Source organism: Arachis hypogaea, chromosome 17 (genome assembly GCF_003086295.3).
Source record: "Arachis hypogaea cultivar Tifrunner chromosome 17, arahy.Tifrunner.gnm2.J5K5, whole genome shotgun sequence".
NCBI lineage: Eukaryota > Viridiplantae > Streptophyta > Magnoliopsida > Fabales > Fabaceae > Arachis > Arachis hypogaea.
The window spans coordinates 39,859,433-39,886,285 of record NC_092052.1 but is presented as its reverse complement, the minus strand read 5'-3'; the positions used below and the strand labels follow the sequence as shown (position 1 = coordinate 39,886,285).

At 33.5% G+C, this 26,853-nt stretch overlaps 1 protein-coding gene across 1 annotated transcript; it reads right to left on the bottom strand.

The window, feature by feature from the left end:
* Positions 1–15,811: 15,811 nt before the first annotated feature.
* LOC112763185 (probable indole-3-pyruvate monooxygenase YUCCA11) lies at positions 15,812–24,455 on the bottom strand. Its single transcript, XM_072221827.1, has 6 exons — positions 24,201–24,455; positions 18,985–19,035; positions 17,371–17,997; positions 16,857–17,090; positions 16,437–16,562; positions 15,812–16,154 (listed from the first exon to the last, which is right to left on the bottom strand). The coding sequence occupies exons 1-6, from the start codon at positions 24,453–24,455 to the stop codon at positions 15,963–15,965; spliced, it is 1,485 nt and encodes a 494-aa protein (XP_072077928.1). The 3' UTR covers positions 15,812–15,962.
* Between the last annotated feature and the right edge of the window lie 2,398 nt (positions 24,456–26,853).

Genomic DNA, 26,853 nt, shown 5'->3' with positions numbered 1-26,853 from the left:
TTTTTCTCTCTTATCTTACGAAGATTTTTATCTTTAGAATTGATTGGTCTACCACGCTTTTAATATATTGTTGTACTAATGACCATTTGTCCAACAGGGACATGAATTCGAATTAGAACATTTTTGATTGGTATATAGAATTTCATTGTTCTTTTTATATCAAAAAATACATCAAGCAATTCATTTGATTTTCTACAAATGTATAATCTTTTCAACTTTTAATTCAGATTGTTTTGATCAGTGACGAATTCAAAAAATTTTAGAAGTGGGTCAAAAATATATACACAAAAATAAAATTTGTTGAATATTATTAATTATATGAAGATATAAAAATTAAAAAAATTAGTGAACATTTTTATTTTTAAAATATTATTCATTATATATAATTTATAAAAAATATTTTTTATTTCTAAAACTTGAACTTAAATATTTTAATTAAATTATAAAAAATTTGTTATTCTAACTAAGATTTTATACATATTTAATAATAAAAGATTGACATTAGCAGCTAATGATACACTAGTATTTATAATTTAAAATTAGAATTATATATGAATACTAGAAAAATTAAATTTGTATATAAAGAGTATGTTTATATAAAATAATAGAAACATAATTTATAACTTTTTTTTATTTCTTTTTAAAATAATTAAATTTATTATATATTTTTTAATTAATTTAATTTTGATATAATGTTAGAAGAAAGATTTTATGCATCTATTTAATTATGGGAAGAAGGGACAAAAGTACACCTGAAAGTTCGCACGTTGGACACGATTACACTTCAATCATTTAATGAGTCACGCGTGCACACCATTTATACACTCCGGTGGATACAGTATTTTTCGTATTTATTTTGTTTAGGAAGAAGGGACAAAAATACACCTGAGAGTTCACACGCTGGACACAATTACACTTCAATCATTTAATGCCGCCACACGCCAATGGTCAGAAGGGTAAATGTGTCCGCCGGAGTGTATAAATGGTGTTAAAGTGTAATCGTGTCCAGCGTGCGAACTTTCAGGTATACTTTTGGCCCTTCTTCCTCAATTATGTGTTGTAATTTAAATATTTTTTTATTATTGTTTCTAAAAATAAAAAATATATTCTAAATTAATAAATTAATCAATTTATTTTAAAATTTTATATACAACATAGGTACATATAATAGAACAAAAGATATAAAATAAGTAATAAGAATGAATAAATTGAGAATAAAATAAAATATATAAAATCATGAAGAAAATAAAATATTAAATTAATACCTAAATTATAATTGTTTGAATTAAAATTTGCAATTGAAAATTTTAAAAAGAGAAACAATAAAATTGAAAGATATATAGAGTCATAGAGATTTATATAAAAAAACATGAAGAATTTAAAATTTACTTTTTGATGAAGAAAAGATGACTACTAGACAAGGAATAAAAAAAGAAGGTTGAAAATATAAAAATAAGAAGAAGGTTTAAGAAAATAAAAGAGCGATGACCTAAAAACTAAATTGGATTAGGTTAATTAATAGTCAAAATAATAAAAAATAAAAAAAATAAATTTGAGATTTTGACCAATTAAATTTAATTTATTTGTAATGAAAACATTTAAAATTTAAAATAATGACATATTATATATAACTATTTTTTTTTTTAAAATTGAAAATACAGTGGGGCAAGTGTCCCCTCATGCTTGTTGCTAGGTCTGTGCCTGATCTTGATTGAGAATCCAAATGTATTAATGATAATGCATTTTCAATTTAACTCTTTTTTTACATGTTTATTCTTTTCTCCTAATGTTGAAAATAATGTCTCATTAAAGTGACAATTTGAAAATCGAACTTTAAATACATTTTCTGTTTATATCTCTAGATACCTCATAATAGAAGGAGAATCATATCTAACATAGGTTTTTCATTTTTCTTGGGACCCATTTTGGTGCGATTAAGTGGAGCAATTAAAACTCACACATCCAAATATTTTTAAATGGGATATATTTGGCTATTGGCCAAAAGTCAATTGTAAAGGATAAAATTTGTGGTGACTTGTTGACGTTAAACGAATAAATATTGCAAGATGTAAAATAGCATGCTCCGAATAGAAATTGAGAGATCCGTTCTCATAAATAGGAGTATAGAAATTAACTAGAGGCATTTAATAAGTGATTCTACTAGTTCATTTTGTGTATGAGCACGAGTTACTGGATATTTGACACTTATACCAATGGTCATATAATAGGTATCAAAGGTTTGGAAAGTAAATTCACTAATGTTATCAAGACAAATATTTTTATTGAATTTTCTAAAAAATCGTACTTTTAATTTTATTTATAATTTGTGCAAGTAGCCTCGCAAACACCAAATTGCGAGATGATAGTAAGTATACATGAAACCATTTTTAAGATGTGTCTATTAGCATCATAAAATATATAGAAGATTCATTAGTGGATAAATTAGTCTATATATATCACCTCAAATCCACTTAAGGAATTCAGGAGACTCGAATCCAATCTTTATTACTAATGACTTTACAATGTGTTTTTTTTAGAACATGCAGAACAATATAACTCACCGGATTAAAGAATTTTATGGTTCTTCAATGAATGCTCCAAGGTGACCTATTTGGCTATGCCAAATGGTGAATTCATTGGAGATAGTAAACCTTGAGCTTACTATAGCATGTGCTTCAATTGTACTAATATGAGTATAATATATACCAAAAAAAAAAGTATAGACATTTCTTTTTTTAATATGACTTTCTTATTTGAATAACAACTCGTAAAATAGAGGAACTCATTTTTTTGGTTACCCACAGTATTCCTCAACTTGACAGGTCAAGGACTAATCCATCGCGAATATGAATTCCATTTAAAGGTTTGTCGCTGGCCAATAGATTGCTGCATACCCAAGACGGATAGAAAAACTCATTATCATCCTCATTTACTATCGTTGATATCCATTCTTATGGATATCTTTAAATCTCAACAAACTTTTGAGACTTTGTAGATAATAATATATTATTTATAACGAGTTTTGTTTTTTTGAGAACAAAATAACAGCTATTTTAGAGTTATCAATTATTTTACTTGTACCAATAGTAATAGCAACACTTGCCTCTTCATGTACAAGGTTAATAAAATATATATATTTTTTTGAGAATAATGTGTGTATTTACACTATCTATAAGATGAATATCTTCTATTTATACCATAATCATTTTCTTCACAAGAAAGAGTAAACAATATGTGAAAATACAATTCAATATATGATTTATTAAATTTTTTTTTTTAATTTAATAACTCAATCATTTTGTTTTATATATGTGTGTGTAATGAGTTAAATCAAAATCTTATTTGCATAGTTATTTTATTTATTATACACATTATAATAGCACAAGTTTGTTGATTGATTCTTTGAAACCTATGTAGATGGATAAATTTAAAAGTAAATACATTTAAATATAAATAAGTAAAAGTATACATTGATATATCAAAAATTAAATATACAATAAAGAAAAAAAGTATTCAATATTTTTATTATTGATCAGATTATCAATATTTTTTTCAATATCTTTAAAAAAATCAGACACATCATAATGAATTGTGAAAATAACATCTTTTGAGATAAAATCAATCTTTATCTTTTTCTCATTCACTTTTAAAGATGCTTGTTATAAGATCTAGAATTTTCGAAAAATATTTTTTATAAGTCAATTTTAATTTATTTATTCATTAAAGACTTTAATTTTGAAAATTATTTTATTAAAGCTAATTAAATCAAGTTTTGATAATTAAATTAGAATTTTTATCTAATTTTACAATGTTGGATAATTCCCATATTTAAATTATAAAGTTAGTAATTATAAAATACTAAGAATTTTATTTGATTCGATCTAAATAATTGAGATTTTAGAATTTAATACTTTAATTTTTATAAATAAAGAAAATTAATTATATTATCTTTAATCCTTGAATTAGAGTGTTTTGTTGAAATCAATTTGTAAATTTATAATTAAATAATATTTTCTTTAAAGATAATTTTTAAGAATTAAAAAGTGATTTTCAATTACTCAATTACCCCTAATTTTATTAAAATTACCTAAACTACCCAAAAATTTCCAAATTGATTCCATTAACCTCTAGCCACCGCCTCACCCACCGCCACACCCCACCTTACCCTTTATACACACACGCGCATAACACCACTCACACACACATAGAGACGCCGAAGAAAGAAAGGGAGAAGAGAGAACGGGGAAGAGCAAAGGAAAGAAAGGGAGAACGGGAAGGAAAGAGAGAGGAGGAAGGAGGAAGAGCGTCGCCGCCGCACCACCACGCCACCACGCCTCGCCGTCAAGCTTGTCCCGTCGTTGCCACCAACACTGACGATGAGAGAGAGAGAGAGAGAGAGAGAGAGAGAGAGAGAGCTGCCACTGGAGCCGTTGTTTCGTCACCGTTCTGCCGTGGATGCCACTGAGCTATTGCTTTCCGTCACCATCAACGCCTTTGGAGTCGGTTGCCACTGCCGCTGTCAATGCAACACAGAGAGAGAAGTGGGTCGCGTGAGAGAGGAGAAGTTATTGGTTGCTATCATCGTTGAGCCTTTGATCGTCGCCGACAGAAGCTGCTGCCACGGCCCCGCCCTCCTAGTTGCTGCTGTGGTTGTTGCTCGTCGTGTATGGCCGCTGAGGAATTCAATTTGGTTGCCGGAACCTCCATTAGTTTTGGCTCGGTTGTTTCTTCGATATGCGTTTCCATTCTGAAATCCCCTTTTAGTCACTATTCTATTTAATTTACCCTGAGATTTTGCGGCATTAATTGCTATAAGATTGAGTTTCGGTAATTATATGTTGTGATTAGAGTTGCTATGGTTGCTGCGGAAGCAGGTTGGAGTTGAGGTTGCGGCTGCTGGGATTATAGGCCGAGAAAAAAGGGTTTTGACTTACTGTATAGCTTTCGAATTTTGATGAGTTAAGATAGGGGTTTTCCTTAAAATTTATTTTATATTATAGAGTTGTTATAAATAGATATTCATGTGAAAAATATATTTATGTGATTATGTTTATCTCGTGGATGTGGTTGTTTGCTAGATTGGATTACTGATTGCTTGAGTGGTATGCCTTTGTTGACGAGAAATTGGTTTGTAAAGTTATTTAGTTGAGTATTATAAAAAGTGGTATTTTTTTTTGTTTTGGAGTCAATTTGATAATGTAAATGAATCGGCTTTGGAAATGATTTGAGATATGAAAACAAATTGATTTTGGAAGATGTTCGATTTTGAATTAGTTAGATTTTATAAATAATTTAATATTGGAGCTGGTTTGATTTTGAAAAAGATTTATTATTGGATTTGGTTCGATTTGAAAATAATTTGATATTAGAACTGGTCGAATTTTGGAAAATGATGGAGATTTGGAAATGGTTGAAAAGGATTTGAGGAATGTTTGGATGAGACCCGAAAAGGGTGGTAGAGTCCGAGTTTTAGAGGAGATGCTGCCGAAAATTTTATAAAAATTGAAAGTTTTGTTTGAAGTAATTATTTAAAAAGATTTGGTTTTAAAGATTATATTCTTTAGGTTTGATTTATTTAGAAAAGACTGAATTACATTTTGAGTTGGGGTTGTTGATGAACGAAATGGGAGGATGGATGATGATGATTGAATTTGAATGAAGGATGATGAGGATTGATTTTAAAGTATGATTTTGAATGAATTTGGAAATAAGATATGAATTGATGAATGATGATGATAGTAAGAATGATGTGGATATTGATGAATTATAATTGAAATATTCATATGACTTATTTATTGGAATTATCTGAGACACGAGTTTCCTTGAATAGATGCAGTGACTTGTCACCACTTGCTCCAGGTTGAGACTCGATACTCTGTTGACTCTCTGTCACAAGATGTGACCAGATACTTTAACTCCCCGGGTTCTCCCATGGGCATATATATATATATATATGGATATCGAATATTATAATATTGAGTTTGGAGTTTGACTCCATGGAATATTATTGAGCTTGGAGTTTGACTCCATGGAATATTATATTTGTGCTTGGAGTTTGACTTTATAAATATTATTTTTGAGCTTGGGGATGCGTGTGCAGAGGGACTGTCCAATGGTTAGCTACCAGGATATGTCGGGTTTACTGTATAACTGACAGAAAAGCTCATTAGCCATAGGGCAGCTATTCATCGTATGCATCTATGTGACATTATTTGGATTTACCTATGTGAATAATTCTGTTTGATTGTTAATTGCTATACTTGACGTAACTGCTCTTGATTGTGTTTGAACCTCATTACTTGTACTTGTGACTAAAATCGATTGGGTTGTAGTGAATTGGATGTTGAATGAGCTGTTTGGGTCTGAAATCGTGATTGGTTTGTGTTGTGGTTTAGTAAAGTATGAAATATCAAGCTAGTTTAGTATAGACTTAATAAACCGATGTTTGGAACAGGTTGGTCATTCATATTGTTAGAAAACTTATAAGACTTTTTTTTTATCTAAAAAGTGAGTTTGAATTTTTGGATAATTAACTGATTTCTTTTAGAAAGGTTTTGGATTTTTTATGGTTAAACCATCAGTTTTCAAAGGATTCATAAGACAACGATAATGACTGAGCTCTTAAATGATTTTCTTATTAAATATCTTCTTAGGACAATTCTGAAACTCAGTGGTGAGACCGTGTGGTTAGGTTCTCATCCCCTATAGCTTTATCTTTTCAGGAGACGGATGAAGAGGCTCACGAAGGGTTTTATTGCGTTTCTCTTATTCGATGTTGTTGTTTTAGTTTTTATTTATTTATCCCTTGCCATTAATATTATGTTTTGTAAGAGGGATAAGGAGTGTATATATTGTATGTATATTATATTCATAAGCTACTTATGTAAGAACTTTTATATATTTGTACATGCTTGTTTGTTTTCAAGATATAGTATTTTTTTGGCTTTTCAAAGAAAACAGCAATACTGTTTTGAGTCAAAGGTTCCTATATATTTATTAAGTATATGAAGTCATTGTAATACTTTTTGCTATCAGAGTGGCGCAGTCAGAAGCGTGACATTCTGATGGTGAGGGCATTACATTATGGTATTAGAGCAGTTCATATTGGTTAAAGCCTTGGGAATGGACTGACTATGCTTCATTGCATACTTTGAGTGTTTGTCATGTAGTAAGTCTTGTACGGATAACAAGAATTAGAGCTTTATGCACATGACTATCTATTTATTAACGCTATTAACTTACTATTGCATATCTGCTAATGTTAAGTCTGGCTAACTTAATGTTGATGGTTTATGTGTACAAAAAAGTTAATGGGTTATCATAGATAAAAATAGAATTAATAGCTGATGCGAATAACGGGTTTTAGGAGCGTTAGAAATTAATTCTTGAAGTTAGTTGATGTATGATCCTTATTTGTGTTTGGTGTTTTCCTCTATCAGTTGTATTGTAATTCCTTGTTTCACTGCTTTTTTGAGATGCGGTTTGATTTTCTGTTAGATTGTATTCCTGATCATTGGTGCACGAAATTATGATCACACTTTTCACAACTCCGCACAACTAACCAGCAAGTACACTGTGTCGTCCAAGTAATACCTTACGTGAGTAAGGGTCGATCCCACGGAGATTGTCGGCTTGAAGCAAGTTATGGTTATTTTGTAAATCTTAGTCAGGAGATTAAAGATAAGAATGATCATATTTATGAAAAATAAATAACATGAACTAAATAGTACTTGTGATTCAGTAATGAGAAAGAGGCTGAGGTTCCGGAGATGCTTTGTTGTCTGAATCTCTGCTTTCCTACTGTCTTCTTCTCCAAACACGCATGGCTTCCTTCAATGGCAAGCTGTATGATCCTCTCGGATGAAAAATACCAGGCACGGGTCTCTGCACGGCTAATCAACTGTCAGATTTCTCGTCTCGGATGAAAAATACCAGGTACAGTTACCGCACGGCTAATCATCTGTCGGTTCTCACTAGCGTCGGAATAGGATCTCTCTATCTTTTTGCACACTGTCACTGCACCCAACATTCATGAGTTTGAAGCTTGTCACAGTCATCCCTTCTCAGATCCTACTCGAAATACCACAGACAAGGTTTAGACTTTCCGGATCCCAAGAATGCTGCCAATTGGTTCTAGCCTCTACCACGAAGATTCTAACCTCCAGACTCGGTCCGTGGATTAAAAACCCAAGAGATACGCACTCAAGCTGTCGCCCAATGACTACGTTGAGCTCAGATAGAACGGGAGTGGTTGAGGATAATAATGAGGATAATGATGAGTGTCACGGATCATCATATTCTCTATATTGAAGTACGAGTGAGTATCTTAGAATAGAATCAAGCGTGATTGAATAGAAAACAGTAGTAATTGCATTAATCCATTGAAACACAGCAAAGCTCCTCACCCCCACCTATGGGGTTTAGAGGCTCATGCCGTAGAAGATACAATATGAAGTGTAAAATGTCATAAGGTACAAAATGAATCTCTAAAAGTAGTTTTTATACTAAACTAGTAACTTAGGTTTATAGAAAATGAGTAACTAAGTACAGATAGTGCAGAAATCCACTTTTGGGACCCACTTGGTGCGTGCCTGGGCTGAGCTTTCAAGATTTCACATGCATATGCCCAAAGTTGGAGTTAAACGCCACCCTGGGTGCCAAAATGGGCGTTTAACGCCAAGAATTATGCCAGTTTTGGCGTTTTACGCCAGAAAGTTTTAAGCTAGCTTTGGACGCCAGTTTGGGCTATCAAATCTCGGACAAAGTATGGACTATTATATATTGCTAGAAAGTCCAAGATGTCTACTTTCCAACGCAATTGAGAGCGCGCCAATTAGGCTTCTGTAGCTCCAGAAAATCCACTTCGAGTGCAGGAGGGTCAGAATCCAACAGCATCTGCAGTCTTTTTTCAGCCTCTGAATCAGATTTTTGCTCAGGTCCCTCAATTTCAGCCAGAAAATACCTAAAATTACAAAAAAAATACACAAACTCATAGTAAAGTCCAGAATATGATTTTTGAATAAAAACTAATAAAAATATAATAAAAAGTAACTAAATCATACTAAAAACTATGTAAAAACAATGCCAAAAAGGGTATAAATTATCCGCTCATTAATCATCTCTTATTCTTGATGTTATGGTTATCAATTTTTCATTCTCCTATGTGAACCTTGTACTCTAATTTAATTGGGACTTACTTCGATCAATATATTATCTTTCTTCTTATTGTTCCGAGCAAAAATTTTAGATGTAGATTCCTACCTTATGTTATGATTTGATATCTTTGCTTTATGCTTTGCACTTATGCGCATTCTACTCTGAACATGCACCTAGCTATCCTATAGATTCTTGACATCACAGCTTTAGGTTCTGCGTTCCTCTAATTAAACGATGTAATTTATTGACAAAATTTAAATCTGTTTTGTCGTAATACATCCTATCTTATAATGTCCTCTTGTAATTCTTGTTTTGGATCTTCAAAGTAATTTTGGTTTGATTCTCCTTTTACTTGAATATTTTTCAAGATTCTTGAGAGAATATTTTTGTTCATAGCTCAATTAAATTCTATTGTATAAACTTTGCATATTTTATTTTAGTTTGAGTTGTTTTGATGCAATACTTTATCTAAACCTTTAGTATTTCTTTTGAGAAAGTGAACTCATTCCTTCTTGAGTTTATCTATTCTTGGTGAATGCTACCATTGACTTTTAGTATTCTTTTCGACTTAGCTCGGAGTCAGTTCAAATTAGTGTACCGTTCTTCCTCTTGTTATTCCTACCGAAGTTCTTTGATTCAAAATTCTTTCTTAGGATTACAACTTAATTCCCTACCGACCTCGCTGCTGTTTTTATGCAAATTCTTTTTATTATGTACCTAAAGTATCTTTTAAGGTTTTCAAGGAAATATTTTATCCTTAGCCTAAATAATTTTTCATTTTACAAATCTTGCATAATCTAGTTCAACTTGAATGTGTTTTAACATGATGTAATATTTATGATTTTATTAATTCTCTTGAATTTTGTAAACGACACAGCCACGTTCTCCTCCATGGGTTCTATTAGAGTTCTTTGAAATCGAAATTATTTCCTATATAAAATTCAATTTTTCTTTCCAACTATGTGAAAACTCTTGTAACACGGTTGTTGACCTCATATTTCTCCACAAGCTAAGAAACCCTTGTAGTAATCTGAAGTTGTTCTAATGCGATGTGTCACTGTTGTCTTTAATCGTTCCACTTCTATAAAATCTCATACCCTTTCGACTCAGCTTGAAGTCTATTTCAAATTAATACGCTATTTTTTGGTACTCTTATTGATCCTATCAAATTTCTTTGATTCAAGAGTTATCCATGAAGTTGCCAATTAATTCCTTTCTGGTACTCTTCATTGCTTGTGCATCCTTGTTTACCTGCAATGTTATTCATTCTTTCAAATTATTATGAGTAATGTCCTTGTCACTTGTTCTTATTTCCTGAGGTCTAGTACCCTTCTAAGTAAACTCGAGATTTATTTTAGTGACATGTGCGACCTTTAGATATAGCAAGCGATACGTTATGTTTTAGGACACGATAAGTGGATGCGGAAAGTGAAGCTTGTAAGTGTGCGATGTCACAGGATGTTGTGGAGTTTTGTTTTACACGAAAGGGGTTTGGTTGATATTAGGCCTGTGACCAGTTGTGGGTTCCAAAGTGATTGATGAGATTGAGAACCCTCGAATGGATTGTTCGATGAAATATGATTGAGAACGGTTGAGAAAAGTTATGTCGAAGTTAGGGAGTTGAATCTCTGAAGCTAGTGCGAGATCAGTGTGTGAACATTAATCACGTTTTAGCGCCTGTCTGTTTTGTGATCTTTTACACCAAGCTTGTTTTGTAGCTTCTGTATCGCATCCCACTTATATCCTTATATCCTTAAGCCATATGAAAATCCCGGTATTTGAAAATGTATGTATATATGCTGAAATCTTTTTGCTGTTTCTTTAAATGTGTTCAAAAAGTGAAGTGATATGAAGTCTCTTTCGTTTTGTATCAATTTCGAGAACGAAATTTTTTTAAGGTGGGTAGAATGTAAGACTCAGAATTTTTGAAAAATATTATTATGAGTCAATTTTAATTTATTTATTCATTAAAGACTTTAATTTCAGAAATTATTTTATTAAAGCTGATTAAATCAAATTTTGATCATTAAATTAGAATTTTTATCTAATTTTACAATCATTTGATAATTCCCATATTTAAATTATAAAGTTTAGTAATTGTAAAATACTGAGAATTTTATATGATTTGATTTAAATAATTGAGATTTTAGAATTTAATACATTAATTTTTATAAATAAAAAAATTAATTATATTATCTCTAATCCTTGAATAAGAGTGTTTTCTTGAAATTAATTTGTAAATTTATAAATAAATAATATTTTTTTCAAAGATAATTTTTATGAATTAAAAAGTGGTTTTCAATTACTCAATTACCCCTAATTTTATTAAAATTACCTAAACTAAAAAATTTTCAAATTGAACCCACTAACCCCTAGCCACCGCCTCACCCACCGCCACACCCCATTTTACCCCATACACACACACACACACAAACACATAACACCACTCTCACACACATAGAGACGCCAAAGAAAGAAAGGGAGAAGAGAGAACGGGAAAGAGTAAAGGGAAGAAAGGGAGAACGGGAAGGAAGGAGAGATGAGGAGGGAGGAAGAGCGTCACCGCCGCACCACCACACCTCGCCGTCGAGCCCGTCTCGCCGCTGCCACCAACACCGACGATGAGAGAGAGAGAGATCGGGCAGGGAGAGAGAGCTCGTGAGGGAGCTGCCGCCGGAGCAGTTGTTGCGCCTTCATCACCGTTTTGCCGTGGATGCCGCCAAGCTGTTGCTTTCCATCACTATCGACGTCTCTGGAGTCGGTTGCCACCGCCGCTGTCGATGCAGCACAGAGAGAGAAGTGGGCCGCGTGAGAGAGGAGAAGCTGTTGGTTGTCATCATTGTTGAGCCTTCAATCGTCGCCGCCAGAAGCTGCTGCCATGACCGCCGCCCTCCTAGCTGCTGCTGTGGTTGTTGCTCGTCATGTATGGCCGCCGGAAAAGTCGATGTGGCTGCCGGAACCTCCATCAGGTCTGCCTTGGTTGTTTCTTCGGTATGCGTTTCCATTCTGAAAACCCCTTTTAGTCACTATTCTGTTAACTTACGCATATGTTTTGCTGCGTTAATTGCTATAAGATTGAGTTTTGGTGCTGGTGGATGTAGTCGTTTGCTGGATTAGATTACTGATTGCTTGAGTGGTATGCCGTTGTTGACGAGAAATTAGTTTGTAAAGTTATTTAGTTGAATATTATGAAAAGTAATTTTTCTTTGTTTTGGAGTCAATTTGATAATGTAAATGAATCAGTTTTGGAAATGATTTGAGATATGAAAATGAATTGATTTTGGAAGCAGTTTGATTTTGTATTAGTTAGATTTTATAAATGATTTAATATTGGAGCTGATTTGATTTTGAAAAAGATTTATTATTGGATTTGGTTCGATTTGAAAATAATTTGATTTTAGAACTGATTGAATTTTGAAAATTGATTTAGATTTGGAAATGGTTGAAAAGGGTTTGAGGAATGTTTGGATAGGACCCAAAAAGGGTGACAGAGTCTGAATTTTTGAAGAGATGCTGCCGAAAATTTTATAAAAATTGGAAACTTCGTTTGAAGTAATTATTTAAAAAGATTTGATTTTAAAGATTATATGTTTTAATTTTGATTTATTTAGAAAAGAATAAATTATATTTTGAGTCGGGGTTGTTGATGAACGGAATGGGAGGATGATGATTATTGAATTTGAATGAAAGATGATGAGGATTGATTTTAAAGTATGATTTTGAATGAATTTGGAAATGAGATATGAATTGATGAATGATGATGATATTAAGAATGATCTGGATATTGATGAATTATGATTAAAATATTTATATGAATTATTTATTGGAATTATTTGAGACATGAGTTTTCTTAGATAGACGCAGTGGCTTGTCACCACTTACTCCAGGTTGAGACTCGATACTTGGTTGACCCTCTGTTGGAAGATGTGACCAGGCGCTTTAACTCCTCAGATTCTCCCATGGACATGCATATATATATATATATATATATATATATATATATATATATATATATATATATATATATATATATATATATATATATATATATATGAATTTCGAATATTATAATATTGAGCTTGGAGTTTGACTCCATAAAATATTATATTTGAGCTTGGAGTTTGACTCCATGGATATTATTAACTGATTTCTTTTAGAAAGGTTTTGTATTTTTGATGATTAAACCATCGATTTTCAAAGGATTCATAAGACAACGATAATTACTGAGTTCTTAAATGGTTTTCTTATTAATATCTTCTTATGACAATTCTGAAACTCAGTGATGAGACCGTGTGATTAGGTTCTCACCCTATACAGCTTTATCTTTTCAGGAGACGGATGAAGAGGCTCACAAAGGGTTTTTTTGAGTTTCGCTTATTTGATGTTGTTGTTTTAGTTTTTATTTATTTATCCCTCGCCATTAATATTATGTTTTGTAAGAGAGATAGGAATTGTATGTATTGTATGTATATTATATTCATAAGCTACTTATGTAAGAACTTTTATATATTTGTATATGCTTGTGTGTTTTCAACATATAGTATTTTTTCAGCTTTTCGAAAAAAATAGCGATATAGTTTTGAGTCAAAGGCTCCTATTTTTTTATTAAGTATATGAAGTCGTTGTAATACTTCTTGATGCTATCAAAGTGGCGCAGCCGGATGCGTGACATTCTGATGGTGAGGGTGTTACACTTGTTAAAGTTCAACTAAGTACTATGACATACGGTAAATACGTGACCATTGACCTTTACTACCACAACGATGACATTTTCTTTCTATATTTTTATTGTGCCATTTTTCTTTTATTACTATTCCACTTTTTGTAAGATCTTTTATTATTGAAAAGTGTTTTCTTCCTTCCTTTGTAATATTTATTACCAAAATAGTAACTTTTATTATTTTTTGGATTATAATGTGTCACATTTCACTTCGGAGAATGGAGTATGTAACACCCTATCACATAAAACTTTATGCTTAAGCCGTAAATTAGAAGTGGTGTAGTATTACAACCTCTAAAATAAAACACACACACATATCTAAAAGCCCTTGAAAGGAAAGAGTAAGATACACACATACATATATCAAGAATCATATATCTAGAAGTCTTGAAAGGAATGAGTACAATAAAAACAAAATCAAAGATACAACACTCACGAAAACAGAAAGACAGAAAGTTTATACAGAGAATTAAGAGACAAATTTATATAATTAGAGTTCCAAAAGATAGTCATATAATCAAGATATAGACTTGACCTGCGAAGCAAAAGCCGACTAAATTATATACATATACATTTATTCCATTAAAATCCAACCATCCTCAACGCATCAATTATCATCATTATTCATATACTCATCGTACACAACTAATTCAATTCATTCCTATTTTATAGTCTTTTAACCTAAGTTTTCACGTGACATTAAACATTAACTACGAAAAACTAAAACCATACCTTGACCGATTTCTCCCTAAATCTAGAACACTTCAAATTCCACCGTTCCTCAAGTTTTCACTTCCCTAAACCTTGAGGTTTGTGAACAAAATCCTTTTTTTTTCTCTCTTCAAAAATTCAGTTATCATGGTTCATTCTCTAAGGGATGAACAATTTTCTTGCTTCTCTTATTTAGGAAATCATTTTTAGAAGCCTCAAAGTGTAGGAAAACATCTTTCTCAAGCTCAAAAAGTGAGAATATTTATTTCTCTTAATTCTCTTCAAATTTTGCCCAAGGATTTCTTGGAGAGCAAGAAATTGCCTTTAATAATGTTTTATTCATGAATTATATCTTAGGATTCTCAAAGTGCTCATACACAAATTTCAAGTTTCAAAGGGTGAAAATTCTTTCCCTTTTTCCTTTGTGGTACGGTGATTCGACCATAAGGCCTAAAAGTGATTAAAATGAATTTTAATTTTGATTTAGGAGGAAGAGGCGGTCAAAAGGTGCTAACAAGTGAATCGAAAAGCCTTACAAGTGAGGTAATAAGGGTTAGGATTAAATTAGATTCCTCATGAATGTCATAAAACAGTAATTAATGCGTTGATGATAATTTGAAAAAAAAATTATGCCTATGAGTGTTTATCATGATGATTGAATGATGAATGAGTTATTGATATAGTTTATTAGTGTTTGTTATGAATTTTGGATGGTTGAACATGATTGATGATGATGGCCGGATCGTGATGTGCACTTAGGGCGCAAAATATAATCTTGAGAATCAAGAAAAAGACTCATAAGATGATGTTTATTGTGATTAAGTGTGTAAAAGAATGAAAGATTTCAAGAAAAGTGATTAAAAGGCTTAAAAGTGCCATAAACAAAGAATTGATACATATAATTTTTGTATAATACACCCAAAATATGAGTATTAAGTAACTTAGGGAAAAAAGTGGACTAAAGTATAAATAATAAAATATTTGGACTATAAATATGATGAATATAGAAAGTCTAGGTGTAAAAACATAAATATATAAAAGATTCGAGATAAATATAAAGTTTTAGGGATAAATAATAATCTTAATAAAGTGTAGGGGTAAAATTGTAAACAAGATAAATACTAAAACAAAAGTGAGTAATTTCATATTATTGGACAAAATTTCACACCATCAAAAACATCAATTGATGGCTATAAATTACAAAACTTGCTTGTCCTCTAGAATTTCTCATAAAAATTTAGTCAAATCAATTAAATCATTTAACTATTCTCAACTATCAACTTCACATAAAATCGATTGCACTTGAATTTTCACCTTATTTCAATCAATCGATTAGCTTGCATGATCAGCTTGCATGTATCACTGTAAAATAGAACTAAGATGTAATTTGATTGACCCTTGAAGTCAAAGTGAAGTTGATATCATTTGCTATTTTCATCGCATCAAATGAGATGCCTTCTAATCCTCTTCTCGAAAATCCAGCATTGTAAATTCCATGTTCTCCTTTCCAATGATTTGGGTAACTTGGTTTTGGCATTCCATTCTCATTGAATAGACCCTTGTAATCCTGAACGGCAAAAAATGTAACACAATTAATTACACAAACATATTTATTAAGTACATTAATCTAAACAATAATATTAAAAAGACAAAAAATAGAGTCAAAATTTATTATTAATAAATATTAAATAAAAAAATTGTGGTTAATTTTGTTTATTTTTCTTTGTTATAAAATATTTTCATAATTTAAAATTGAATTTGAGACTACCATACCTACTATCCATTGAATAGATTTGTTCCTTTAGGAAATACTATATTGTTTTCGAAATAAAAATGCATATATACACACCTTAAGCCACTTCAGCACATTGGTTTTGTATCCAGTAGCAAAGATGATTGCATCGAAATGAGCATGTTGTCCATCAACAAATTTAACTACCTTACCTTCCTTAATACTTGAAATATCAGGATAAACCTAAATTTAATTTAAGACAAGGATAATTAATTGATTGGATAGAACCCGTTGTTATTTAAGAAATTAATTTATAAATTGTAATTAATTAATTAATTAATTAAAAAGTATAAAAAATTAACTTTTACTTAAACAATAATAACTGACTTTAATGTTTAGATTATAACTTAATATTTAAGATTAAATATTTATAATTTGAAATCTAAAATTTTAGATAAATAAAATAATTTTAAAAAATTAATTTGATGTTAAAAAATTGATTATCTAGCATTAAACAAGTATATATGTATTTATTACCTTCACTTTTCCCTTCTTAATCTTTTCCACACAACCAACGTCAATGGTAGGAGTAGTACCACCTTTTATTTTGAGTGCAAAAGGTCCCTCCTTTGGCCTCATCAAACCATACTTAGACATATTTCCATACTTCAATTTGCTCATAACAATCATGATCTTGTCCACTTTCTCCACCGTGAAGTGTTTCAGCAACAACATACCCGCATACACCATTTCCTTACTAAAATAATGCACCTGAATGAATAGCATACACTCACTATTAAATTTTGTTGGTTATTTTGTACTATATAGGGTTCATATATCAGAACAGATGCAATGCATGCAATTTGATTGCAAGCACAAGAATTTGCTTAAAAGAAATGCTAAGGAACTAGCAGGTTTTGTGATTTGTACCAATTAATTAGTTATCATTAGTAATTTATTAACACTATAATTTGCAAGAATTATAAAACCATCTTTTTTCAGAGATATAGACATAAATAGTTACATATCTATCGACAGAAAAATAATTTACTTGACTTCTGATGACAATAGAGGTATATGCACCCCAAGTTGAAAGATCATAAGCAATTTCCATGCCAGAATTGCCACATCCAACAACCAAAACATTCTTCTTGTACATTTCTCTCCCATTCAAATACTTGCTACAATGCATGGACTCTCCTTGATAGTTCTCAAGCCCTTTAATGTTTGGGATGTACTCTTCACTATTCTCTCCGCTCGCAACCACCAGAAACTCCGCCTCATAGATCTCGCCGGCACCAGAAGAGTTGTTGGTAACAAGGAGCCTCCACTTTCCACTGCTTTGGTCAATGAAAGCGGAGTCAACAGAGCAGTTGTAGTTGATGTCAATGCCAAAATGCGCAATGTAAGAGTCAATGTAGCGCAAGAAATCAACCCTAGGGACAAAATTGGGAAAGTCAGAAGGAAAAGGATAATGTGGAAGGCTACAAAAGTCTTTTCCTAAGTGTAGTTTCAAACGATCATAGGCTCTTTTTCTCCAAAGAGAAACAGGGCAATCATCTTTTTCAAGAACAATGTTAAAGATTTTGAGTTTGTTGAGGCATCCTGCGGTTGCTATTCCAGCAGGTCCTGCACCTACAATCACAACAGGTACTTCAATAATCTGCATGCTTGATTGTTATAGTTAATAATCAATTTAGTCTTGGTGTTTTTATAGTTTTACAAAGTTCTGTTATTATTGAAAACATCCATGAGTTGTAATGATCCTTTTATAGTTTTTTTGTTTGTTTTGTTATAATTATATATGGGGCAATGCGTATGTTTTGGAGACAGTACAACTGGTTACTACTGGTTAGTCAAATAATTTTTAGGAAAATTTATTCTTACTGTCTAAAATTAAAAATTAATTATCAAATTAAAATTAAAATATAAAATATATATTTAAAATATATGAAACATTATATATCGGTAATTAATATATGTATATGTATATAATATTTTTTAATTTTTATACATAACATATTATACAATAAGAGTAATATATAATTCAAGAAGATGATTTAATTAACATGTGTTTTAAGGTTATACATGTTAAAGTTATTAATCACTATCAGAAGTGTCATTAAGAAAGAAATTAAGATTAAATTGATAACTTGAAAGATATTACGAGTAAAATGGTCAATTTAGAAAAATATGGGGTTAAAATGGCAAATATGGAGTCTTAGGGATAAAATGGTTATTTTGATAAAATATAAGGTTAAAATAATGATAAGAATGGAACATTAAAGATAAAAGGTTTTTAATAAAATGTCAAAGAGAAAATAGTAATTAAAAAGAAAGAAGGATATAAAAGTCTTTTATAAAAAGATTGAAGATGTAATGGTCATTTTAGAAAAATAAATGACACAATGTTTAACTTAAAAGAATTTAAGAGCATAATTGGCAATATGTAAAAAGACTAAGGACAAATGTTCCATAGAGAATAAAATAAAATCTTAAACAGAGATGTCCTAAAAGCTGTAAAACGAAAAAATGAAACTCGAAGATGCTTATGAATTAATGTCTGCCTAACAGAGCTAAGGTTTTGTCCCACCTGACCAGTGCTGGAATGAATATAAGAATGCTAACTTATATAATGAATTTTGTTTCTCAACTGGGGGCATACCGTGGCGTCAAGCTCTGCAACAACTGTCGAGTGCCTTGAATGCACATGGTTCTGCCCATGAGGCACATATGTTGAGTGTACACAGTTAAGAAACTATATCTAGGTTTGGTCCCGGGTAACGTCAGGTTGCGGCTAGTCAATCTATGAGTGAGCTCATGGTGCGTAGGACAGACATGCATCATAATATTTGCTGCATTTTATAACATCCTTACTATCAGAATGTCACGCTTCTGGCTGTGCCACTCTGATAGCGAAGATATTACATAGATATATAATTACAATTCCTATCCCTCTTTACAAAAAAAAAATCGATAACAAGGGCGAGGAAAAATATCTAAGATATTAAAATAGGTAAAGCACAACCAAATACTAAGACCAATAGCATCAAGTTGGCCAAACTGAATACCATGAAATGTGCATGGTAGGCTAACAGAGTTAAATCAGTAGATAGTTATGTGCATAAAGCTCTACCTCTTGTCAGCTAGACAAGACCTACTACATGATAGACGCTTAGAATATGCAATGAAACATAGTCAGTCCATTCCTCAGGATCTACAGAAAGACTGTTCGGATACCATAATGTAACACGTTCACCACCAGAATGTCACACTTCTGGCTACATCACTCTGATTACAAGGATATTACGATGACTTCTATATATATATATATACACACACACACACACACTAACAAAGTTGATGAGTTTGAAAAACTCCAAATTAATATGATGATCAAATATTGTTAAAAATTATTATTAGGAATTATTAATTTAATTTTGGTTTCAAAATTATTTGATTAATAATCTCTATTTTGTGTGCAGAATTTTGTTTAATGGGCATAAGTAACAAAAAGTCCAAAATATTGACAAAACATTCAGCCTTTGGTACAAAAATGTTTTAAACATTATGGATAAATTATTATTATATTAATTGGGCCATGGAATTAATGAGCAAGCCAAATTAACCTTTGTTGCAAGACCAACAAGGCTTGGTCCGAAAATTGGAAGAAGATAGAAAGCAATGATGCATGCTTTCTTTGGTTACCCACTTTCCTTTTTGAATGGAATTTAAATTCAATTAACTTAGTTTAATTACATTGGTAACATGAGAGAAAAAGTTACATTGATTTGATTGCTTTTAATGCTTTACATGTCACTAGGCATAGGAAAATGAAAGTGGGATTTAATTAAGATTAATTGTATTCATTGCTTTCAGAGTTTCATTTTCTCTTCTCTCTCTTCTCTCTCTAGTTTTCGGTCACTTCATTTGTCAGAAAAGAAGAAGACGCAAGCTATCAGAGGTAGAAGCAGAGAAGCTATGAACAAGGAATCGGCCAAGATGATAATGGCCATTGCTAAAAGAAGATCCAAGGCATAGTCTGGCTGAGATCTTTTTCACAAAAGACAAGATGTGGTGAAGAAGCTTCAAGATCTCCATGCCTTAAATGGTATCAATCAGTTTCGGTCAGAGAGGAAGATCTCTGAAGTGAAGCTCGTCTCAACTTTTTGTTCATTCATCACAGAAGATAGCTACTGTAGCTACGTGGAGGAAGAAGCAAAAGTAAAGCAGATGGAGCTGTCAAGGATCAAGGGTTCATCAAGGGTCAAAAATCTTTCTTTGGGACAAAGTCAAGATAGAAGGCTCAGATTGATGAAGCTTGATGAGAAGGGATGAGAGAGAGGTAATTGCATGTTGATTTGCTTTCGGTTTTCCCTCTCTCTTCTCTCTGCCCGAACCGGTTTTGGTGTTTGAAGGAGAAAAAGTTAGCTCGGTTGAACCGTTTCAACCTTGAAAGTTTTCCCTTCTATAATAAGGGTGAATGGCCAAGGCTTGAGACAAGGAGAGAAAGCACAGAGTTCGCATAGCTACCTAAGCTAACAGAAGTTCTTCTCCTTCAATGTGTTTCATTTTGTATTTTCTTTATTTTTGTCTGTTTGAGTCTCATGGTGAAAAAGACAAACAATGTGAGGTTTGTAAGAAAAAGCCAGTGAGTGAAAAAAGACAGAGTGTACAAAATTAAAGAAAAATCCATGGATGTCTTAGAGATCTTTTGTACATCTGTGTTGTGTATCATGATTCTGTGGGAATCCCCTTGCAGGTTGGGTTAGCACTTAGCAGTTGAAAGCTTGGTAGGTAATGAAGTCATGTTCAGGATTGGAGATAGATTCTGGACATGTCCCTGATAGAAAGGGTAGTTCCTAGGGAGAATTGGTGTTTGTAATCAAGATGATTATAGTGAAATTCTATCATTATTGTGAGGGAGACTAGATGTAGGCTGCATTGCACTTAGCAGCTAAACCAGGATACTTCTTGGTGTGTTTCTCTCTCTCTCTTCTACTCTATTTCTATTTTTGTTGCTTAGGAGATAAAATTGAAAAATATCTCCTGGCTGGTTATGAAACAAAAAGCAAATGTCTCTTGACTAGTTACGAGAATAAAAGAAGAAAAATCTCTTGAGGCCATTTCAAAGGACAGAAAGTAACACTCGGCGAAAAAGGGGCTAAGATTCAACCCCCCTTCTCTTAGCCAATGATTACCATCAATTGGTATCAGAGCTTGGTCTCAAAGAGATCAAGCTTTGCAGCTTGGAGAAAACATCCTGATGGCAAATAACAGTGGCTCAAACCTGGTGGCCTACACTCTGACAAAAGGACAGTCAAACAACAGACCTCCTCTCTTTAATGGAAAGAACTACACTTATTGGAAGGAAAAAATGAAGATTTTTGTTCAATCAGTAGATTACAAACTCTGGAATTTAATCTTGGAAGGTCCTTAATTTCCAACCACTACAAGAGCTAATGGGGTGGTTTCTCTCAAAAATGAAGCTAACTGGACAGAAGAAGACAGAAAAAAGGTGGAGCTCAACGCCAAAGCTATCAACTTGTTCAACTGTACGATCAGCTTCGTGAGGTACCGACGGATATCAAGATGCACAACGATAAAGAAAATCTGGGACACACTTCAAATCACTCATGAAGGTACAACCCTTGTAAAGAAGACCAGAATAGACATGCTGAACAGAGAATATGAAATGTTCTTAACGAAGGAAGGAGAATCGATAGATGAACTGTTTGAAAGATTCAAAAACATCATCAATGGCTTGGATGCTATGGGGATCACATATCCTAAGTCTGTGCTTGTGAGGAGAATTTTGAGAAGTCTCACAAAAGAGTGGAAAACTAAGGCAATAGTGATATCTGAGAGTAGTGGTCTTGATTCTATGACTTATGATGATTTGAGAGAAAATTTACTTGCCTTTGAAAACACATATTTGAAAAAAGATACAAAAAAGAAAGGAATAGCTCTCAAATCTGTTACTAACTGATGAGTCCATATTTGATGGTATATCTTGACTCAATTTGGATGGATTCTAGCACATGAACTCACACTTAAGCACCAAAATAGCATACTTTTGTGTTTGATTCCTAATTTGGACTTAAATGTGAAAACATGCATTTTTGCGCCTAAATTAGTGATTTTAATTCCACTTTCATGCCATTCGATGCCGTGATGTGCTTTGTGAGTAATTTCAGGTCATTTTAGCAAGATTGACTAAGCAAAAGTGGAAGAAGGCATGTAGATGGGAGAACACATGAAGAAAATAAGGAAAAGCACACACAGCAAGGTGTGCGTGCGCACAAGCAAGCGTGCGTATGCACAAGACCGAATCAGCCAAGTGTGCGTGCGCACAAGCACCTGTGCATATGCACAGGTCAACATTCAGCCAAGTGTGCGGCCGCACACGCCTGTTCGTCCGCACAGGTCCCTGCACGTGATTTTGTTAATGAAATGCGTGCTGAGCATTTTCTGAAGGCTTTTGGCCCATTTTGGAAGGCTTAGATGCTGATTTTGGAGTGCTATATAAGGGGGATTCAACACATATCAAAAGGGGGGAAGCTTTCATTAGGTAGATTAGGTAGAAAATGCATTAGGAGTAGGAGTAGGAGTAGTGTAGCATTGCTCTCTTAGGGTTTATGCAATCTTCATGTAGTATTTTATAGCAAGCCTTTATCTTGGATGTTGATCAACTCTTTTGTAAGTACTCTTTTATTTTTCTTTAATTATATTGTCTTTTACTTTCATTGCCTTTGGTTTAAGCACTTTGTTTATAATTGTAATTTTGAGTTCTTGGAATTTTGATTAATGAATTTTATGTTTCATGCTTCCTTTATGTTTGATTGCTTGTTTATGCTTGGTTTTGTTGATAATTGGTTATAATTTTCCACTTTCCTTTGCAATTTTCCATGTTTTACTTTCATGCATACAAGGTGTTTGTGAAAATGCCAACTCTAGATTTTGAGTAGATTTTCCCACCTTGGCTTGTGATTTGAGTTCCTAGGATACTAGAGTCATAATGTCCAACATTTAGTGGTAATTCTTGGGTAGTTAGTTGACTCTTGTTTCCATTGACGCTAGCCTTTTATCAACTAGTTTGGTAAGTTGGTTAGGACTTATGGATTAAGGTCAATTATGCTTACTTAACTTACTCCTCGATGGTTGGGGTTGACTAGGCGAGATTGACTCATCATAATTACCATAGTTGTGGTTATGGCGATGATAGGATTCCTTGGATTCTCATTCCCAAATCAAGGCTCTTTATTGCATTTATAGCATTTTTCACTAGTTTTGATTTCATCTTCTCTTTAATTGCATTAATTACAATTTGATCATTCCTTAGTTCTTTTATTTCTTAAGTCCTTTTAATCTTTAGTTCTTTGATTACAAAACCCCCTTTTGTCCTATTACCAACTGAAAGATAAACACTTCCAATTGCGTCCTAAGGAGAATGACCCGAGGTTGAAGTACTCTTGATCTCAGTTATTTGATTTGAATTTAAAAATTTGATTTTGAGAGTTCATTGTTGGTTTGGACTATGCTACTAACGACTTGGTTCTTGTTTTGGTTGATTCCAAACCATGCAAGAAATCCCTTTATCAAATTTGGCGCCGTTGCCGGAGATCCAATTGAGTGCTATCTTTTGGTTGTTGTAAATATGTTGATAGTGTAAATATCTTACTTTTTGGTTATTTGGTTATTTTTTATTAATATCTAGGTGTTTGTTTTTCTTGTTTGTTGATGTCTTTTGCTTTCATTTTCTATTTTCTCTATGAGTTATTACCCTTATTGCTTGGAGCTTGGTTGTGAGTATTTTGTACGGTATGATGAATTCAAGTTGGGATTGCTTCATAAAGTGGGAGAATCAATTAAGGGAGGAACCAATTGTGTATGAGCAATACTCATGGCAAACACCTCCTTCATGCTACAACGAGCCAAACTCTCCCCTATATGAATATCAAACCCAAGGATATGAGAGATACCCCATACACAACCCTCAACCACCAAACCTTCAAGCACCATACCATACACCTCTATGGAACCAAAATGTCTATACACCTTGCCACCAACCATATGAACCACCACATCCTTATACACCACCTCAATATCCCCACCCACATGACATATCTCCCACATATACAACCTTTCTCCCAACTTTCGAACCTTCTCTTCCACCCCAATATGAAATTTTCCAACCCTTGCCCCAAGAAGAACAAGACCTTCAAGTATTTTTTCAAGAGCAAGAAGGGTTCCGAAGGACACAAGGGGAGTTTATGGCTACCATAGCCGAAGCGGTGAACCGCTTAGCCTCACTACGCTCAAGCAATCAAGACATTCCCCTGGAGGAATGTGGAGGAGCAACGAAGGAGTGTAGTAAGGAGGAGAACATGGAGCCTCAAGGAAAAGAAGAAAAGCTAGAACAAGAGTTGCAACATGAGGAGGAAGGTAGAGCAAGTGAACCGGAAGAGTTAAATGGAGAATTGAAGGAGTTTGATCAAGAAGTGGATTGCATCATCAATGATTTTTTGTCCACCTTGGTCAACCCTCTCAATGATCTTGAGGAAGCCTTCCCTTTGAAGTTTAAGAGAGAAGGGGAAGAGCTAGAAAAGAGTGGTGAGGAAGAGGTAATCACCCATGAAGTGGAAGCAAGAGTGTAAGAGCTTAATAGGATAACTCCACCCAAAGGACAAATTAAGTGGGTAACAATTTCTTCAATGAGCTTCATAGGCCCACATCAATTTGCTCTCTTGGAAACGGATTATCAACTTAAAGTGCTTCTTGGGGTGTTAAATGGTGAAGAAATGGGTGTCGGTTGTCAAAGGAATTCAAGGCATAAATGGTGCAAGGTCCACTTTGGAGGAGTCCAACATTCAAGTGGGTGCTTTAAAGGTGCTTGGAGAGACTGTTCATCCAAGAGCACAAATGAAAGTCAACAAGAGGATGATAGAGAAGTCAAAGTGTGGGATCTGGGCATACATCTTTATAACCAACAATTATGGACCCCAATGTCTTGCTTGAGGTTGCTTGGGAGCTTAATGCACTTCGTTTGGGATCCTGGAGGATTCTTGAAGAACAAACATGGGTGGCAACTCAAGGATGAGTGAAAGCATAAGCCACCATGACACAAGCACCAACCAAAAGTCCAACTTGAGGACTTTAAACCAAAGTGCTAGGTGGGAGACACCCCACCATGGTAATATCCTTCTAACTTTCTCTCTTTTACCTCTTGTTTCATGAATAATTGGCTATATTGCTTAGTTGGATAGATTTATTTTGATGTTTGTTAAGTAATTTTAGTGAAATAATGTGTTTTTGGTAGTTTTATGATATTTTGGGACTTAAAAACCTGTTTTGAACATCAAATTTAATACTTTAGAGGCAAAATTTTTGTTGTAGGAACAGAGACCTGTGCATCCGCACAGCATCGTGTGCGCGCACAGGTCCCCTATTTTTCCGTTCCTGTGCGTCCGCACAGCAATGTGTGCCCGCACGCCCCTAAAAACTCCCTCTGTTTGCAGCACGCGCACGGCTTGTGTGTGTACAACACCTTCTTTTTCCTCTCTATGTGACCGCACACCATGCATGCAGCCGCACACGCCTTTTTTCTTCAAAAAAAAGAGAGTCTTGTGCGTGTGCACAGCCATGAGCGAACACATAGCCTTAGACAACCCCCTGGCCGCAGCGCACACATAGACTGTGTGTGTGAAACCAACCCCTTTCCTCCTTCTGTGCGAACGCACACCTTCTTGTGCGCTTGCACAGGACCCGTTACACCCTCTTCCCGCAGCGTCCGCACGACTTTGTGCGCTCGCATACCCTCTCTTTTTCCTAGTGTGCGTACGCACACTACCCTGTGCGTCCGCACAGGTCGCGGTCTGGGCAATAATAAGGAAGGGTGCCCTGTTGCGCCACTCCTTACCCCTTTTCTTCTTCCCTCCCCCCAAGCCAACCACCCCCTTCTCCGGCGACCACCACCGTCGCCGGCCGACCACCGCTGGAACCACCACCACCGCCGTCTCTCTCTCTTCGTTTTCTTCTTCTTTCTTCTTCTCTCATCTTTCTTTCTTCTTTTTCCTTCTTCTTTCTTCTCTTCTCTGGCAAAACTCCGTCGCCGTGAGCCTCATAGTGGCTAACACAAGTGCCACTGTTGCCTATCCCCTTCTTTTCTATTCTTCATCTTTTTAATTTTCTTGTTTTAATCTTCCTTTTTATGCTTAGTTGCTTGCTTAATTTTTGTTTTTCTTTATTTAACTTTGGTTATTTAGCTTAACTTTTGCTTAAGTGCTTGTTTGTTGTATTGCAAGTGTTCAAATTTTTCATTTATGGGTTGTTCATGCTTGAAATTTTGGCTTGAATTGATGAATATGTGCACCGTATACAATGTATTTGTTTAAATGCTTGAATGAACTTTTTGTTTAATTCATATGTTGTCATGACTATATGTGTTAGACTATATCCTTGTTTGGTATTCTAATGAAGAATTGTGCACTCTTGAATGATGATGATGTTATTTTCTATTGGAATTTCAATCATG

Coding starts and splice junctions, on each gene's coding strand:
- LOC112763185 (XM_072221827.1), bottom strand. CDS start 24,455: ATGTGGGAGATATGTCATGTGGGTGGGGATATTGAGGTGGTGTATAAG. Junction 16,563..16,856: donor TTAAGAAGGGAAAAGTGAAG/GTAATAAATACA, acceptor AATTAAATTTAG/GTTTATCCTGATATTTCAAG. Junction 16,155..16,436: donor ATGTGCTGAAGTGGCTTAAG/GTGTGTATATAT, acceptor TTTGCCGTTCAG/GATTACAAGGGTCTATTCAA.